This window comes from Lytechinus variegatus, chromosome 1 (genome assembly GCF_018143015.1).
Source record: "Lytechinus variegatus isolate NC3 chromosome 1, Lvar_3.0, whole genome shotgun sequence".
Taxonomy (NCBI): Eukaryota; Metazoa; Echinodermata; class Echinoidea; order Temnopleuroida; family Toxopneustidae; genus Lytechinus; species Lytechinus variegatus.
In genome coordinates, this window is record NC_054740.1 from 79,726,050 (window position 1) to 79,746,389 (window position 20,340).

At 35.6% G+C, this 20,340-nt stretch overlaps 1 protein-coding gene across 1 annotated transcript in view; it reads right to left on the bottom strand.

The window, feature by feature from the left end:
* LOC121424455 overlaps positions 1–20,067 on the bottom strand; it is a 73,281-nt gene extending 53,214 nt beyond the window's left edge. The window contains exons 1-11 of the mRNA XM_041620152.1: positions 19,709–20,067; positions 13,230–13,438; positions 12,658–12,781; positions 10,820–11,191; positions 9,585–9,650; positions 8,708–8,822; positions 7,220–7,407; positions 3,059–3,214; positions 1,757–1,948; positions 1,019–1,245; positions 308–428 (exon numbers count right to left, since the gene is read on the bottom strand). Coding sequence (XP_041476086.1) covers positions 308–428; positions 1,019–1,245; positions 1,757–1,948; positions 3,059–3,214; positions 7,220–7,407; positions 8,708–8,822; positions 9,585–9,650; positions 10,820–11,191; positions 12,658–12,781; positions 13,230–13,438; positions 19,709–19,769 — 1,831 coding nt within the window. The 5' untranslated portion in view covers positions 19,770–20,067. The remainder of the gene's footprint in view (positions 1–307; positions 429–1,018; positions 1,246–1,756; positions 1,949–3,058; positions 3,215–7,219; positions 7,408–8,707; positions 8,823–9,584; positions 9,651–10,819; positions 11,192–12,657; positions 12,782–13,229; positions 13,439–19,708) is intronic.
* Positions 20,068–20,340: the final 273 nt, after the last annotated feature.

Genomic DNA, 20,340 nt, shown 5'->3' on the forward strand with positions numbered 1-20,340 from the left:
AAAAAAACAATATTACAAAAAGTGCATTCTTTAGATGATAATGTCCCTTATTAGCATTCATACTTTCTTAGCAACCAGGTAAAAACACAAATCTTCATCACCTTCACTATTAGTGAAAAATCAATGTGATCAACAGAAATAAACCATAATCAAGTTATGGGTATGATGGTGAAGGATGGTACATCATGTTATTACAAAACCCAATTATTCTTCACTTAAGTCTTGGTGACAGAGCATTTCCCTTTTCAATATTATTGAGAAATGGTGTAGCCCTTCAAAAAAAAGCAAATCATAATCAAAGTCTCACAGAATTCTTGGAAGATGAGTTTGAATCCAGAGCTAGACATGGAGCTGTCTGTCTTGAAGCGGAGATTAAGACCATTAAAGCGACTCACAACATCATCCGGAACTTCAGAACCAGTCAGTATCTGATATGATGTTCAGAAAGCCCAAATAGAAAGTGATTGAAATAGTCGATTTCTAAAAATTACAAGGGATCATTATGCTATATGTTTGATATTCAGAGGTATTCATCAATCTTCTTTGCTATTGTAAAGTCAACCATTATTCCTATAAAGTTACACTGTGTAAAAAATTGTATTAATTCACAACATAACTAACAATGCCATTATGTTTGGATCAATAAAGCATGACCATGAATGTAAAGATGTTTACAATATGATATGACGATCAATTTATCTATGCCAGAATATGACCATGCATAAAACTGCCATGTACGAACAAATTGTATTACAATTTATTCTGAGAAATATCTTGTAATTCCAACTACTAACTACAAGTGCATAGTCATTAAGCACTTGACGATACTGTACTTTCAGAGGAATTTTCAAGGCTTTACCTTTACACTAAATTGCATATATTGAGAGCATACTGGTACTTTCGACTTGTGTTTTACATAGTAACCAATTGCTACTAGAGCCACGTAGTATTTATATATCACCAAAGAAAGAAAAAGAAGATTTATTTGTCAATGGATTGAAAGTAAGGTAAGGCTCACCAAGTAGGATGAATCCACATCATCCTCATCAGGGTTTGTTCCTCCGATGAGTAACTGATCGTGGCCATACTCCAGATTGAATTCCAAGAAGTGAAGACGTACTTGGAACCCCCCACGGACCTGAACGATCCACTGGCAGTCTGCATCATCAGGGTACATTCCATTCAGACCACGGGGAGAATCAATCTCCCCGTTGCTCTCTAGGATGGTTTTGAGGATACAAGCATCTGTGGAAAAGAATGAAAAATGAGATTACAGAGCGATCTCGGATGATGCCTATGTTGCTGCAGTTTGTAAGCCTTAGACCCTGCAACACCATTAGATATTTTTTGCTTGTGAATAACAATATGTTTAACAGAACATCAAAGATATCATATTCATAAACGTCATACTGTACAAGCAGAATTCTTCCTGTGTTTATGCTTTCCCTAATTCCATGTGTCCGACATTGCACTATTTCTATTTCTGTATATTGCCAATGTGGCACATTAAAACAACATTGTGACGTAAAAATAACAACTTTTGAATTACTTCCAATGTAATTGATACAGATCTGACAAAGTATGCAGCACCATGGCAAAAGTTATCAGAAACAGATAAATTTTCAAAGATCATGACAAAGTCAAAAACCATGTTTTCTTGTGTCCTCATGAAAATCTTAAAAGTTTGCAGCATTGCAACAAGAGCGCTAGCCAAAAAAAGGTAACTTTTCTAGAAATATATACATCTCAAACTTACTATCATCCAGTGATACTGAGATCTTGATGTCATCTCCTGGCATAAGATCCTCAGCTGAGAAGACCACCCACATCTCTCCTGAATACGTTGAGAAGGTCTGATCCATGACGTCCCGTGTGATGAGCTTCTGACGAGACCTAACATCCGTAGGATCCATCCCGGTTCCAATTTCAAAGACGTCATAGTTGTGTTCTAAAATACACGAAAGTCAAATACTTTATTTTTTTCATTCTTTATGGTAAACTGGCATCTGATATAGGATTACCTTCTACTGACATGCATAATCCAAATGGTAGAATACATTCAATGAGCCCTAGAGAAAAGATAGTGTTAATGTGACAATCAGACAGTTTCGAGTTGATAATTCTTTCAGGAATAAAATGAGTATCTTCTTACTGTCTGAGCATGGCATCATGACTATTCCTTGGTAAATGTAAGTTTCTTTAAAGCTACCATCTCTTTATACTTTCAAGCTAAACCAAGCAAGTAGCTAGAAATGATTTTTAACACATCTTTCTGTCATTGTCTACTTAGATGCAAAACTGATGCTAGAACAATATCTTTTGCTTTATAAAAAATCAAGAATTCACTCATTTTAATATGTGACCACTCAGATTTTTCTTAATCATGACTCTGTATAATCAAACATTGAAAGCAATCTAATGGATCTCTTAACTCTTTGTCCGCTGTGCACGGAATCACCTATTGCCGGATTAATTCTGTGGACATCAGAAATGGGTGCTCTGGATTTGCATGCGTAGTTTACATGGCTGTAATTCTGGTATGCTTTTTCCTACAGAAAAATGTTCTGCAGTAAAGTTGTAAAGTATGAAATTAGCTATCTTTCATGTATATTTCATAAATATTTATTCATGTTTAGAAGATATATCTCTGATCAATGGAAATCTTCAAGCTTCAATTGGCAAACTATACGTGTACAGTCTATTCATTCCCAGATTTTTACAAAATGTGAGAACAAGCTATCTATAACCCCTTTGTCAAAGAATAAGAGTACAGGCCAAATACTCCAAGCCTAGGCCATTTTTGTCAATGGCAAGGTAGGAAGTGCAGCTTAGGGAGCTTAGCTTTTGTGATTGATAGCATTGTTTAAATCAATGTAATCGGATTGTCATGAGATTTGTGCTGGTCGGCGTACTTGGCGAAGCAGCAAGTGTGCCAATCCGCGAACTTGGCGGACAAAGAGTTAATGGCAGAATAGCTATATGGAGTCTGTTACAAGACATCCAATCCAAGCTGTACAGTAGCTTGGCGAAGATACTACAGACTACAGAGAAAACTCACCAATATGTAGAGAATCAACATGGAAATTAATGTTAGTGAGCAATGGAGTTTTGATGAGCCACTGGCAGTATACGTGGGACATGTCTGAGAAATTTCCAATGTCCAGATAACCTCGGCCATTAATTGATAGGTCAATCTCACCACTACAGCCATAGTCTGTAAAATAAACAACAGTCAAATAAACACATAAATTATGGGTTTTTTTCATGTTTTTTTAATGGAATCAATTGCAAACAAAATTTGTGGGGGCAATTTGTATGGGGAAGAGGTAGAAGAATGTCACTTTCAATGTAGAAACTGCATACCAAATGAATTGATAAAAGGGAAATTTGTACAAATCTAGCAGTCTTCTTCTTCATCTTCCTGTTACTGCAGGCAAACTCCTCAATTGGGATATAATTGCTGCAGGCGTGTGTGGCTAGTGGTGAATTTGAATTAATGATGTGCCCCCGGATGAAAGTAGACATTTGAATTTTGTTAAGCCTTGTCTTAAAACCATCGACCGATTTAGCTTCACGTATGTCTACTGGTAGCAGATTCCATTCTGCCATGGTCCTTGGAAGGAAAGAGTACTTAAAGCAATCTTTTTTTGTTGTTGGTCGGGAAAAAGAGATTGACGATGATTTCCGTGTCCTAACAGAATCTTGAGAGGGAGCTGTTAAGTATCGACCTACGTCGACCGAAGCACTATGATTTATAGATTTATATAAAAGTGTAAGTCTTGAGATAGCCCTTCTATCTTCGAGAGATTTCCATTCAAGTAACTTCAGCATCTGGGAAACACTACTGGTTCTCCTGTGATCTTTACAGACAAATCTAGCGGCTCTTCGTTGAACTGCTTCTAGTCTACTTATCTGGTCTTTCGTGTATGGGTCCCACACAGAAGCACAATACTCCAACTTTGGACGTACTAACACTTTATAGGCTGTTTCTTTTACATTTCGGGGGCAAGTATACAAGTTTCTTCGAAGGAGGCCTAAAACCCTATTCGCTTTAAATATGGTAGTATTAACATGGTCCGACCAGGTTAAGTTGCTATTTATCTCGACACCTAAGTAATTGTGACTTGTGACAACGTTTAGACGTTTCCCATTCATATCGTAGGTGATTAGAAGGGGTTTCCTTTTATGAGTGATGTGCATAACATGACACTTATCGGTGTTAAATCTCATTTGCCATGTAGCTTCCCAATTACACAGAGTATTTATGTCCTGTTGTAGAACTTTCCCATCATCCTGTGATTTTATCTCACGGTAAAGTATACAGTCATCTGCAAAGAGTCGAACGTGTGACTGTATATCTTTGGGAAGATCGTTGACGTACAGTAAGAATAGCAAAGGCCCTAAAACTGTACCCTGGGGGACGCCCGATCTTACTGGAACAGAGGCTGATGCTTCGCCTTCTAGTACTACCCTCTGAGACCGCTTAGTAAGGAAGTTTCTAATCCATATATGGAGGGGTCCTGTGATGCCTGATTGTCTCAGCTTTAGAAGAAGTCTCTGGTGAGGGACGGTGTCAAAGGCCTTGCTGAAGTCAGTTATGATAACATCTACTTGGCCCTGGTGATTCAAAGTCTCCGCCAGGTCGTTGACAGCTTCTGCAAGTTGAGTTTCACAGGAGTGACCTTTCCGGAAGCCATGTTGTTCTTTATTTAGTATTCCATGTTTCTCAAGGTGATTCATAATGTTTGAGTGGATGATATGTTCTAACACTTTACACGGAATAGACGTCAACGAGACAGGTCTATAATTGCTTGCTTCGGAGCGATCCCCCTTTTTGTATATAGGAGAGATATTTGCCCTTAACCAGTCCTCAGGAAGTTCTCCAGTATCTATTGACTTTTGGTAGATCTGTTTTAGAATTGGAGCAATGCTGTCTGCACATTCTTTTAGAACTGATGGTAGGATTCCATCTGGGCCTGGTGCCTTTTGTGGTTTGAGTTCTTTCAAGAGTTTTACAATTCCCTGGCTTGTTATCACAATTTTAGTTATACATGTAGATGGACAAGAAGAAGTTACATGTGTAGGTAGGCTGTGACAGTCCTCTTGAGTGAACACAGACTCGAACTGGCAGTTGAGGACATTTGCCCTCTCCTGCGGAGTTACGGCAATACTTCTTGAAGTGTTCAGAGAGGCTACTCCAGTAGAACACTGTCTTAAGCTCTTTATGAATTTCCAGAAGGACTTTTTGTTTTCTGTAGTTAGATTTTCCCCCATTTCGCGCAGATATACACTGCGTGCTTTCCTTAGACTTCTATCCAGGTTTCGGCGTAGGTGTCGGAAAATAGTCCAGTCGTCTGCAGATTTAGTGCATTTTGCTTTATCATATGCTTTCCTCTTTTGATTAATGAGTTTTTTGTGAGTATGTTTGAGCCAAGGCAAGTCGTTGTTTGACGAAATCAACTTTGTTGGTATGTGCTGTTTCATTGAAGAAGATAGGGAGTTCTTAAAACCTATCCACAGATCATTAACACTCGAACTTCTTATAACCTCGTCAGAAAGTGAATCTGCGTACTCATCCATATCATCACTTATTTTAGCAAAGTTTCCCCTTTTCAACAAATAAATTTCTCTACGCTTTACTTTGATCTTCTTGTGGGGCCATTCCACCAGAACAGAGACGACATCATGGTCTGAAATGCCTGGGAGTACCTCTATCTTTTGAAGTAAAGATGGAACATTTGTGAATACCAAGTCTAAAATGTTTTCGTTTCTTGTCGGTTTATCCACAATTTGATGTAAATTTTGTTCTTCGGCTATGCTTATCATCTGTTTACTAGTAGCAGGATATCTTCCTCCGCTTATAAAACAATTTTTTGACCAATCGACATCGGGAAGGTTAAAGTCTCCAGCTAGGAAAATTTGGCTGTTTGGAGGAAGTTTAGTAATTGCTGTCTCGAGGTCATTTAGCTGGTCCTGGTCTAAAGCCAATGAACCAAAGTGTTTTCTATAAAATGCGCCTATAAATAGAGTAGGGCGGCCTTTAACATGAATACTAGCCCATAACATTTCACAGGAGGCATGCTGTGAAAAAGTGTGCTCCTCCTTTGCAATTAAGTCTGAACGCACTGCTATTAATATTCCTCCTCCATTAGTGTCAGAGTTACGATCACGGCGATATACTTGATATGATGACGGTAATAAAAGTTCACATGAGAATATTGACCCCTGAAGCCATGTTTCAGTTCCAACAACCACATCCGGTTTCTCAGTTTCTAGTAATGCCTGAAATTGTGCAATCTTGTTGCAAACACTTTGAAAGTTAATGTTTAGTATCTTCAATAAGTTTCCACTTGTTTTTTTATTTGAACCATCATTCAATTTAGATTTGCGTGAAGAAGTTCTCTCGTTTCTTTTCGGACTTGATGAGTGCACTGGGTGTCCTATGCCAGTATTTGCATTTGATGTGGGGGCACCACTGTCACTGCCAGAAGTAGATCTAGAGGAGTTTTTATTGGATCTACTTTGACTTTCAAGAGAGCACAGGGGTTCAAAAGAGTTCGACATCCGCAAATCAGTCAAATCAAACAACGAGCCAGAAAAATTTGGAAGCCCGCAATTACAACATATCCAGAAGTAAGAATTGTGTTGCATGTGTACTCTGTATAATGCATCACTCATATTCACGCATCTAATGTGAAACCATACTTCGCATTCCTCACATTCCATTGCTTTTTGTCCCTAGACACATACAAAGGAAGAAACGTTAGAGAAATATCTCGAGGTTAGAACATTGTTTATAGACAAATGAGAGAATTAATACATTAATTTCATAAAGTTCCTACTATGAAACAAACCAATATACAATTGCTACATGTGCATGCTTCAATTGGATAAAATCAATTTAATCGACTCATTCAACTGGCATAATTCATACTTTATTTGTTAAAATAAAAAGGTTAATTTTGCTACAGCAGATATAAGATGATTTAAAGAATTAAAGATACCAGTCTGTTGGTAGATGGTCAGTCGGTAGAGTGGGGGATTCAGATTCCAATGACCCCGGTTTGATTCAAACTTGGTACTCTAGTGCCCTTTGGTAAGGCATTAATCCTCATTACCAAGTCCCATGAAGAGGACCTTAAGCCGTCGGTACTCTGGTTGCTTGCTTACAAGCATTTATGCTTTCTTAGCAATTAGGTAAAAAATCACCACCATTTACCTTGCATTTGCCCAATATGGGCATGAAAGGTTCTATTCAAGTCAGCACTGCCAGAAGAGAAGATCAAAGTAACACTTTCATCAGCATCTATGAAGACAGTCTCAGAAGCAACAACCCCTGTCAAGCGACGGCGATAACTTCTCCAGTCTGAATGATTGAGCCCGCTTCTGATTTCAAGGTACTCTGTGCTATAGGGGCAGAAGTAAAATTGTTCACATGCACTTTCTCATTTTGAGCATATAAACTGAACTAAGTAAGAACGGTCTCCTGATTACAGAAGTCTCTTGACTTGCCAATAAACTTAATTCAAAAGTTTCTAGACCTATACTTTTTCCCCTTTTCGGCAAGCACATATAACCCTGGGCTATAACAGCATGGCTCTTCATGCTCTTCTCTAAATGTTTCATGCATTTTCTATAAATTCAACTAACGTTATAGATTGTCCATTTGTAGGCGCTAAGGCAAGGGCTACTAGTAGGATGGGGGGTCAGGTGTCCGGACACTTTATATTTTTGAAGCCTTCTTTTTTAGTGTCTTTGGATTACACTAAAAACATGAATTCAATCATCTTCTATTTTGTTTTCTATAATATTTCCTAACATTTTGTACTAAAATTGATGAAACTTCGCTTGTAAATTTTCCAAATGACTTTCTAAAATTGATCGTCCAGACCCACGACCTGTCCGGACACACAACAACTAGGTATCCGTACTAGGCCTTCTTCACGTCACCCCGGTTCTTCACTCTGTGCAGACATTAACCATCTTCTTTTTTTTTCTTTTGGCCTAGCTGCAGTCCGACGGTGCGCCTTGCAACACACAGGTGCAGCAGTTTGTACCCCTACGCTCCCCGCTAACAATTATGTGATTGCTCCGAATATCACCGACGCACCGCGCCGCGTTACGACGTTAGTTTTGACTAGAAAGTAGAAGCTTGATCTTAAGCGATCAAGACAAAATTCCTCAATTTTCTTTTGAAACTATACCTCAGTATTAATGTTCTATTTGGTTAGCAATTGATAAAAATTGAAAAATAGACTCCAAATCCTTACTTATTCTCTAAGATGAATTTGCCGCCAGGCAAAACGATTTGGCCAGTTGGGGTATACGCAGTTTCAAATCAAGTCCTCAAATTTATTTCGTCAAAAATAAGGGGAAAATAACATAACAAAAATAGTTCAAATGGGGCGAGAGAAGTAAATGATAAATATAAATGATATATTCCTCTCGAATCCATCGGTGTTTTGAAACTAAGTTTTTGATGATATCTTGAGGAATGATCGACGAAGAGAGAAGTGTGTTTGTTAAAAATAAAAATTTCTTTGAACAGATCCTTTATACCGTACCCTGAATGAACCAGGGAAGTGTTTGCTGACTGACAAAACAAGGTACGTAAGAATCTCACGTGTATTTGTTGTTGGTTTGAAAAATCTGGCTCCCCGGGGTTTTAGGGGAATCCCCATTTTAGTTATGGGAGCAGTGGTCTTACCCTTCTTCAACAAAGAGACCATGGACTTCAACACTGATCCTTTCTTTAAAACTATTCTCGATCCTCCATATACAGTGCAGGTTTGATGTCTCCTCTGGCAAATGGACTGATAAATCTGAAATGCAATCATTCAGTATATAGAAATACAAGAATATATGACAATATACTTTAAGATCTGGATACAGGTCATATACAGCATGCATGGCCATCCAATTTTCCAAAACCAAAACAGATCTCCTTGTCCTAATTTAAGTGTTTGAGCGCCTCTTTTATTTTCAGACTATGAATCATTTCTAAATAAAAAAAATCAGGTCACTTTTGTTTAAATGGTTTGGACGCCCTTTAAAAATATACAGGATGAATTTGTTTACAGAGACTGATTCACACACTAAATTAAAGCAACAGAGAATGGAGAAATGACTGAGGAGTAGGTGCGGCGATCCCGGGGGACGGGGGACATACCTCCATATCTCCGCCCCCTTCGGATTTTTTTTTTTACAGTAGCGTACGAGGGTTTTCTCACCCTCCAGGACCTCCCCGACAAGTTGATTTAAATGGAGAAAGAAAACTCTAATAAACGCTGGGAATGAAACGTAAGGCTGAAAAGTTCATCAATTTCGGATTTGAAATACTGAATTTTTGAACATTCACAGAACAGTAACATAAATATCGAGGTTGGTCAGCATATGATGACGAACTGATGACGTAGGCCTACCCACTTGTTTTTTCTTCAAAATTTGATTACTAGTATAATAACAACAATTAACATAATAGAAGAAATATTACAGCATGGCTTATTTGGTTTTTCATTCGGGAAAGAGCAGTTTATGTTCTTATTATTTCATTCTTGACTTATTACATACATGTATAAACTTACCTTCATTTCCTAAATTAAGGTCTCCCCCACAGCCAGTATCAGGTCCATCAGATATGATATCCATTGCTGTCGAAAAAAGGTGTAAAGTGGATACATGAATCCTACCTTGCATTTGTTTGCATTTAAAGAAGTATAAAGGCAATGAAATCAAATTGAAAAACAGGTGAATAATACTAGTAGTCGACTGCCCACCTAGCGGATCCTACTCTTGACATACTATTAGTATTATTCTCGTGGCCCGTTTCACGACTGGCGCTATGTAGCTGACTCATGTATATGAACATGTTTCAGTCGATCGTTCATTAATTTGTGCGTAACTTTGCAGCTTTAAGAAACACAATCCTGGCAAAAAGAATGCCCTCTTTGTATTCTTTGCTTATCTCGACCGGGGTTCGAACTCACAACCTCGCATTTAATAATAATAATAATAACGTTTTATTTACCCAGGGTAGCCACTTCAGTTAGGAAACTGCTCTACCAGCGGGCCCTGCATAACATAACATGTTATTATCACCCTTCTCCAATCTAAATGCTGAGCGCCTAGAGGTCCCATTTTTATAAATCTTTGGTATGACTCGGCCGAGGATCGAACCCACGACCTCCCGTTCATGAGGCGGACGCTCTACCGCTGAGCCACCATGCCCGGTAAAAAAAAAAAAAAAAAAAAAAAAAACGCTCTACCACAGAGTCATGGAACCTATGTGAAAGTGAATAATGATAATAATAATATCAATAACAATAATAATCATAATAATATGGACTATTTAGCGCAACTGCTGTGCTTTATTACCCCGGCTGTAGAGCTGAGCCGCCGTGTAGGCGCTAAAACATCGAAGGAATAAATCCTACCGGGTACCCATTCACCTTACCAGGGTCGAGTGCACGGTGAAAGAAAAAAAATGCCATGGCTGGGATTCGAACCCATGTCCCTCTGATTGAAAGACGTGAGACAGAATCACTAGAATACGACACCCCCACGAAAAGATGAATACATGTAGATAAATACCAGGTGTGGAAACGGTCAGAGTATTTTGGGGGGAAAATGTCACAGAGATCGACTCGGCTCAAAACGTTTTTCTTGTTGCTCCCAATTTGTCATGTTTGTAAATTTGTGATGAAAATTGCCCTCTCTGATCTCTGCCACCACTTCGTAACAAAAACAATAAAATGGAAAGTAATTTCTTTCCCTTTGAATTCAGAATAATTAATGTGTGGGACTTCAAACAAGCTCTTACCACTATCTGGTTCAACGATTAAATGGAAACCACGCCCACTTCTAGAATAATCAGTCATAAATTCCACTGTAACGTAATCTGCATCCCTCACAGTCAATTGGCCGACATCATCGGTAGGCGTTCCGGACTCGTAGAGCAGAACTTCCGGGCCCGACGTCATTGAATAAGAAGTAACTTTCAACCAATCACGTTGGTCCTCTGTGTCCATGTCAACGATGGTCATAACCATGACACCGGTGCTTGATGACGTAAGATTCCATAAATAATACGTATTATCGTCGTAGAGCATTGGGTAGTCATTGGTGTAGAGATGAAGTGCTTTTCCCGGTTTTAGGTCGATATCGTCCATAATTTGCTTAGGGGAGATCGGATCTGAAATAATATTAAGGCAGAAAAGTGAGGAAAAAAATTATCTTACCCAATATCCTATCTTAATGCCTATCTTTATAGCATCGGTATTATATTCACTATCCCAATACATGAATAATATGCCCGAAATGCAGAGGATATGAACAAATTTGCGATTTTACTGCAAAATGAACTTCGATCGGATTCCCGATCAAATAAAATTTAAACCTGTCTTTTACCTTTTGATTTAAAACCTATTCATTTCCATGTAATGGGCCTAAAGTTTCAGAATATGGTCTCTGTGTAATCACTCAAAGTTGTAAGATAACTCCAAAAGAGTCCAATAAAAAGAAGGGGAAAACATTGAGAAGGCGATAGATACGGAGCAATGTCAAATTTGATTTGATTTGATTTATTGTTTTCTTCTGCATCCATAACATTCGTATATTACATTTTTCATAACATAATAAACATAATACATTTTTGTCATGAATTATAAATAAAGAGTACTAAAAAGATATTCCAGACGAAAATGATTAACTATATGATATTCAAAATTTGCAGGAGAAGGGTTGTCATCATAAGCGGATTGCTTGAAAAAAATGACAAATTTGAATTGTAATGGTTTAAAATTATCTAAAGATCACTACACTTTTATATGATTGGAATTTTACTCGAATATTAATTCACATTATTACCCCCTTTTTAACGCACTAATTCGCACTAAATAAGGAATACTATGTGTGTGCAATAACAATACACTGTTAACATGGTTAAAAAAAACTGATTTACAGGGGGAAAAAACAGATTTTGCAGAAATCAATTACAGAATAATTCTTTAAGTTCATGAAACATGAAATTTTCTACAATTTAACAGAACAAGTCTGTTTAAAAAGGGAAAAGTGGTGTTTTTTAAAGGAAATTTGTAAGGTTCCATACACCAAATACTAATTTCCTGTAATTTTACACGATATTATGTAAGATTACGTAGGTGTTTTAGAGACTCTGCTGCAGGAACTTCTTTTATTTTAAGGATGAATTATTGAACAGCGTAGGAAAAATAAGTTCAATCTTGTATTGATTTACCCAGGATATATAGCCACTCCAGTTATAAACGGTTCGAAGGGCAGGCAGTATCCGGATCACCAATCGAAATACCGAACTCGATGCAAGTGAGAACTACGACAGTACATTTGTCGGTTAAGAAGTATTTACAAAACTAACATTATTCACATTGGGAAATATTACAAAGTTAATTGCAAGGAAGTAGTGAGATTCTAGAAGATGAATTACAGAAACATTATTTACTTGAATGAGAATACATGTATATATAAATCATAAAAGTCAATATTTATTTTCAAACGTATTTCATAATACTGTCTGGAGAATAACTACAAAATAAAGAACAAACAAAGCTTATCAACTAATATTGCTTTAAAAACTGTAGTGTTCATGAAGAAAGAAAATATATAAAAAAATTTGAAACATACCTCTGGTATACTCATCATAAGTAAAACTAAATCCGGTGGCATTGTTCTCCACTCCATCAGAAATGAAAGTAACTTCGAAAGCACTCCCAATGAAATCCTTTGGTAGTGAACTCCCTGTTAACATCTACACGAGGAAGATGATGAAAGGGTGTCAGTGGGGAGAAATAAGGGGGTTTGAAGGGGGGGGGGAATGACCCGGGAAAATTGACAGGCAGGAAGTTAGATATGAAATTGAAAGAGATTATGGTCGATGAAGTTATAAACAAACCCCCAAAATAGCACCGATGCCTATTTAAGTCATCAAAAGTGAATTAGGTTACATAATGTCAAATTTCTTAATTTGGAAATCAATTAGATTATGGTGGGGCCGAAATCCCAAATTACATTAAGAATAAGATTGAATTTTAACTTTATTAGATTGTTTATATTTTTAATCAGTTTTTCCTAGCAATCTAAAGAATTGTAAATTATATCGCTTCGCTGCTCGTATTCTATTTTCAGAAATAGATCAACTTTTCTTCATTCATATGACTAGTAGCTCTCATTATAATGCATATTTTCACTTGATATACCGTTTGTGTGCCGTGATCATCGACCACCATCACGTAGTCGTCGCCTTCCCTGAGATCGAAGTCTGTGAACTGTAATCGTAAGCGATCTTGGAGAGCTTGTAATTCTATAGAACAGTTCCACGTTCCCGTTGTATTTTCGTATGGTGAGGGGTAACCCGGTGACGTAATTACGCCAGGAATGGTGCTCGGTGGATTACAGATCTCTTCGCCTGGGAAAGGAATAAATGCATAAATTATGGTAATGCCTCGATCAGTATAGAATAAATAAACCACTCCTATAAATCAAATAAATAAATAGATTGTTGATTAATTAATTTGTTATTAAGTAATAATAATGATAATAATGATGATAATACTAATAAAACTAATAATGATATTACTATTATCATTATCATTATTACTGTCATTATCATTATTATCATTATTTTTATTATTATTATTAATGATAACAGCAATATGATAATAAATAAGTAAATAAAACAATATCAAATAATAATGTGAAAAATAGAAAATAAACTACAAAATTAAAGATACCATTAAGCAGTGTAGTAAAAATACAAATAGATTTTTAAAAAAATTGATTAACTTAATGAAAAACAAATAAACATATTTTGAAAGTGAAGAGAAATGGTGGCCTACAACACCCATATGAATATAATCCACGTTGATACTGATTTTGATATTTCTATCAAAAAGGGAAATAAAAGCGGAAAATAAAACAGACAAACCACACAGAGTCCTATATCACAAAACTATTAATTAGAATAATCAGTATAGAATGAAATGAAATTATTTAAAGATATAAAAGGAATAAATACCAGATCAATTTAAAACATCTTTAATAATATAGTGAAAAGAATAATAAATAAACAAGGAGATACTCGATGATAACAAGGTCCGCATGGCGTATCCAGAGAAAAGGAATAAATACCAAATCAATTAAAATACATATTTAATGATAGTGACAAGAATGATAAATAATCAAGGAGATACTCGACGATAAGAAGGTCTGCATGGCGTATCTAGAGAAAACAATTCTGAGTAAAAATAAGGTTCCTTTTCCACCCCCCCCCCCCCTTCTCCCATACACACTCACACTTTATTTTTCCAGGGGCGGTATTCTGAAAGCTCAATTAGCGGTCAATTAGCGCTCAAGTAGCATTTTGGTATTCTGAAAAATCACTTAAGTGCCCCTTTCCTTATTTGGCAGGGTTGCGTTGCGCGCACTTGCAATACTACGCGTTATGACCGCGCGAAGACTTAATTGAGTAGTTACGAGACTTTTGGTATTCTGAAAAGTCTCATAGCGCTCAATTAGCGGACTTTCCAGTGGGGAAAGATAATGGTGATAAGAGGTCCATTAAGTCTCACAATATCTTGCTAAATGTTGCTTTCATTTCGTATAAATATCATCAAATCGGTTTAATACTAGGAGGAAGGAAGAGAATAAAAGAGAGAGCTAAAAAGGGAATAGAATATAGGGGGAAAAGGTGGTGTATAGAAACAAGTAAAATAAGGAATAGGGCCTAGGGATAATATATTTGGTAATAAATAAATTAGAAAGGGGGAGAAAGGAGACAGAAATATTTGTGTACTTATAGGGAAAACATGACTATTATTTTTCTATATTTTCTTTTATTATTAGCATCATAAACTATTTTGTTTTTGCACACCTTTTTTGACAATAATGAAATTGCCAAATCACGGCAGATGCAGCAATGTGCATGAGTGAATTAAACCTTGTTTCTGACAATGAAAAAATAAGCATAGACCCCTTTAGTATTTAAACGAATATAGAATAAAATACAAAAGAAAAAAAATAGTGAAGTGATGCCATCGTTTTCTCCACCTATAAAAACCTATGTCATAGCGTTTGTACATCAAATTTAAATAAAATTTCGGCTTTTTTTAAATTATGCTTGTTTGATTTTTAAAATATGTTTATTCAAATTTTGTTGGAGAAGATTTCTCATATAAATGAAAAGTATGTAGTTTTTAAAATAAGTAGGAATTAAGTTAAAGAAGACCCCCCCCCTATCATGGCCCCGAGACAGAGGCAAATAAAATATTGTAAAAAAAAAAAAAAGAAAGCTACAAATGGATTCAATGGATAGGGGGTTGTGAAAATCAGAACGCGTTCGAAAAAAGAGAAAAGCTCAAAGGTACAATAAATGAGAGAGAAAGGGAAAAGACAACATTTAATTTCAACAACATAACGAACCTCTAATCTCCGAAGCAAATATGCTTAAGCATTATTTTTCAGCAAAAATTCTTTGTATCAAGATCGTGGTGCAGTGCACCTGCAGCAGCCGGGCGCTGCGCTGCAAGGCAGCAAAGTGAAGAGACACTGCGCGCTAGGAGAAAAATTTACGTTGTAAGAGCGCATTTGATTGGTTAATTCGGCTCATTTGGGGAGTGGCCTAAAGGGACTTAATTGAGCGCTAATAGAGTTTTCAGAATACGAATTTGGAGGTACATTAGCGCTCCATTAAATGGGTAACTTAAAAGGATATTTAAGTGGAAACTTACGAGACTTTTCAGAATACCCCCCCAGAACTACATTTTTTTTCTTTAAGTTTCCTTTTCTCAATTTCCTGGTTTGATTACAGGGCATTAAGGGTTTCGTCCTCTATAGCGCCATTCTTGACCAAGATCCCGTATCATAAGACTTTATATCATTACAAATGCACAACTTCTATAACACATCTACATTATTGCAAGTTTGTTATCAAGTTTTTTTTAAACCGGTCCTAAAACAATACAATAATTATTTACCCAAATAAACATGCATAATATTTCACTATAGTATTTTCCCCCTCGTATTATCATTGCTGATTTCTCAGTGGGCTTAGTCAGTTTTGATAAAAACATTCTTGAGTAATTCTTATGAAAATGTCCGATCACTTGGGTGAAGAGAAAGAAGTACTGATACTAAAGTGAATCTCCTGACGTGGCAATAATTCCTTTGGCCAGTCTAAACTTATAAGCTATTTGAATAGATTTAAGATGAAAAGATCTTTCAAAAGCGACTTCCTTCTCTCCGAAAAAGGAGAAAAGCAGAAAGAGAGAGGGGGGGGGGGGTAAATTAGAAAAGAAAATGCATATACTTATATCGAAAAATTCGGACTGGTAAATTCAAATTTGAAGACGATAATCTTTTTTCATCATGACGTCATATTTTTGTGGCTTTGAATTCTCCAAGATTGGCTTATTTCCGGTAAACAGAAATGTAAATACGATCTGCATGAACCTATATATCATGTGACAGCGAGTGGTGCTTATTTGCAATGCCAACGGTGATAAGAACAGGATTAGCTCAAAGTGGACTGGAATAAACTATATACTGATCCGGGATATTGTTACTACTTCTGCGTAATTTTTATTAAAATATCATTAAAAATAACGAGCGTTTAAAATATGCTCTTTATAATGTATGACGTAAACGATAAAGAATGATACTTTAAGAATATGCGATAGAGGAAAACAAATCAGACAAGTTGATAGGTGAAAGCTTGAACAATATCGGACAAACAGTAAGAAAGTTATGAATTTTTAAAATTTGTAAATATTGGTAATCACTATAGCCTACCCATGCATAATTCAAATTGGCCCCATATGACTTAGTGATGTAAGCGGTAACGGAAATAATTCCCATGGATGTAGAGGAAGGACTTACTCTTCAGTTTATTCCATTATATAAATGAAATTGATAAATTTTCATTTTTTTCAAAACTTTTACTAAAAATATATTTTTCTTTCATGAGGATATAAAACAATACATGTATACTACATGTACCTGGGTTTCATTCAGTTTATGCCCCAGGGGAATGGGTACTAAGGAGAAAACCCCGGGAGAAAACCACATGGCCTAGGGGAAAGTTGTCCTCGCCCCTCTTCATAATTTACTTACCCAGTTGCCAATTTGCAATCTACATTTAGGGATCTCAATTTTAAAGCAGTCATTATTTTCTGATTGCTTGTTGATTTCTTTCAAACTTTCACCATTCTGTGTGTTTTTTCTCCTTTCCAACACATTTTATGACCAAGGCTGGAATCACATTTATACACTTTAAAAAGCTGTTTAAAAGTTCAAACACGTTGTTATAAACCTATTCTAACATAAAGTTGTTAAAACTTTTAGGCCATTGTTAAAACTGTTTTAAACAACTTGTTTAATCTCAAACAATACCTGTTAGAGTGACGGACTTAAACAACGCACTTAAGATTATGAACTTTGATAAGCGTCGTTCATTGTTTACATAATATGCATGGATCAATATCATATCGGAAAATCACGCTTGAAATTAGGCATTTATGTAGTTTGTTCATGTCGATATACTATTTTAGGGGATTACATATTTTCTTCAATCAAGAAAATTTTATGAATTATTTAATATATACCATATTGCAATAAAAATGAACGGCCTTTGACCCCATAACATTATCAAGATCGTCATATATCCATTGTTAGATGGAATTTATCACCCCAATGCAATAATTACCCCCCGATCAGAGTTCTATTATCTATGAAATTGTCACAATTTAAGCAGTTATCAATCTATTATCTATACTTAGTCCAAACCGTTCTATTTGTTTTATGGGAATCAATATTGATTCCGACTTTGAAAAGTAGTGAAAAGAAAATTAAAACTTCGCCTGGTGCTATTGACGAGTAAAACGCAAACATGATTTTTTTCCTTAATAGTTATACCTCGTGATAATAGTAATTAATTTTTATCACTAAATACCACCATTATAAAAATAAGGACGCAATATTTAAACTCAGAAGTAATGCTAGAGTGTGATTTCCATTACATCGATACGGAAATAAAGATTTGAAAAGGAAAAATATGCTTTAATTATTGTCTATACTTGTACGTATACTTGTCAATATTCATTCATTAAATTGATACCAGACATCTTCCACAAATTTCTCTACATTATTTTGATAAAATATGAATGAGATTTTTAACAATAATTATTCTTGGGTCCAATTGATGCAATACTTATTTTTTTATAATAGTAAGCATACACTGAATAGAAATACTGATCATTAATCGTTGCCTAATGTCATTGAATTTTTTTTAGAGTGGGAGTTCGATTGTGTATATTATTTGATGGTGCAATAAATACATAAACGTAGAAATATAGCAGGCAGATGTGTATAAAAGAACAAATATTATTGCACTGGTCGACTCAGACTTATTACTAACACTTTCATGTGTGCATTGCACTTACATCATAACACTGTACATGTTCAAGATAGCTATTATAAGTGCAAGAGTTTTACCCATGAATGTTTGATTTTTTATTGATTTTTTGCGAAAACTCCCATCCAACAAACCCTTCAAATTCAATTTGTATTATATTATATTGTGCATATCACATGAACCAACCGTTGATAATTATTAAATTTTTTTATTGATTTTGTTGATTAGTTAGTTGGCTTATCGAGTCATTCATCAACTAAATTCAATTATTGTCTCTGGAAACATTAATAAATCAACCACTCAACGAAATATCTACAGTTCATGAAAGGCACATTATGGGTGTCTTTGGAATTATCAATTACATACTCATAAAGTAAATAGAGTGACCCCCACCCCCTCCCAAAAAAAAAACACAAGAAATGAAATAAATAAATAAATAAAACTAAAATAATGATAATAAATATATGAATAAAAGAGAAAATAATTTATTATGTATTAGGCGATATCCGTCAAAAAAATTGATCTAACTTAGAACATAACTAAATACATCAGTTTGGCAAACATTATTACAGTCGAGCGTTATAGGTGACTTTTTAAACGGCTTTATGAAAAAACACCAATGGATGTTTCGTGTTCTCGTTAAAGGCATTTCCTCTGAACTTCACAGCGATAAAAAAATAACATTTAGCTCTTAATTAAGTAAAAAAAAATATATTAAAGTAACTTTCTACATATAAACATTTACCCCGAACTATCTTTAAGGATATTTGACGTACCTTCTTAGTCCAAAACCTCTATATACGAGTGAGCGCTCTTTGTTATTATTAATATTAGTAAAATATGTGATTTATAATTATCAAGAAAATTATTAAAATGTGAGAAAGCATCGATAAACTTGGGGAAAAGGATTTATATATTTCTTTTATCAATCAATAATAACTGAAAGACAATTAATTCATGTATAAAGCTATATTTTGAACAAAGTAGAATACACCGGGAGTAAAATTATATAGTTCACAAGAGGGTTATATACTTTAAAGGAATTATTAGGAATTGCCAAAATAATACCTCGAAGGCTATTAATTACAAATTCATACAATATAAATGACCAAAATAAGCAATAATGACTTTCCTAGTAAGAAACATTCTATAGGATTTATTTTAAGCCTACATGTATAATTTTTAAAGGGTTGTATAGACATGAATTAAGTATGATATGGATATGATGGAATAAAGTTAGTTAAAACTGTGGAAATGAAGAAAAATTACCATATGAAGTAGAAGTTGTCAAGACAACGACCAAAGCGAATATTATCCACGACGTAGCCATGGTTGCAGCCTTATAGTGTAATTCGGTGCTTATTACACCTCCAAAAGTCAGTTCGGATCGTATATCGATATACCCACTTTTGTTTTATCTCTATGATGATACCGATTCCTCCCGTATAATCAGAATTCGTTACACTTCCCAATATGTGACTGAGTAGTTTTATTTCAGATCGTTAGCCATCCATTTTAAACTCAGTAGTCCAAAGGATACGAAACAGGCTTGGGTCATGAAGAAGTTTCAGCCAAGTTTTGAGAGGAACTGGACTTAGAAGCGTTCGGAAGGCCTGCTTCTGTTCACACTGTCGCTATCAAGAGATCAATCTTGGCTGGGGACTACTTGTAGATGCCCTTTCGAATCAAAGATTAATTATTGACTTATCATGCAGGTATTAGGGTGTGTTTAGAAGGATAAATAAATAGTCAAGAATCATCTGACTGCGATAATGATTAGCCATGGCTGAAAATCAAGCTATACTGGCATAATACATGCTTTTATTTGGATTGATTTATCTCGGCCCAACATAATGTATCAATATTGATATCAGTGACACGCATCAAAATGAAGTTTCGAA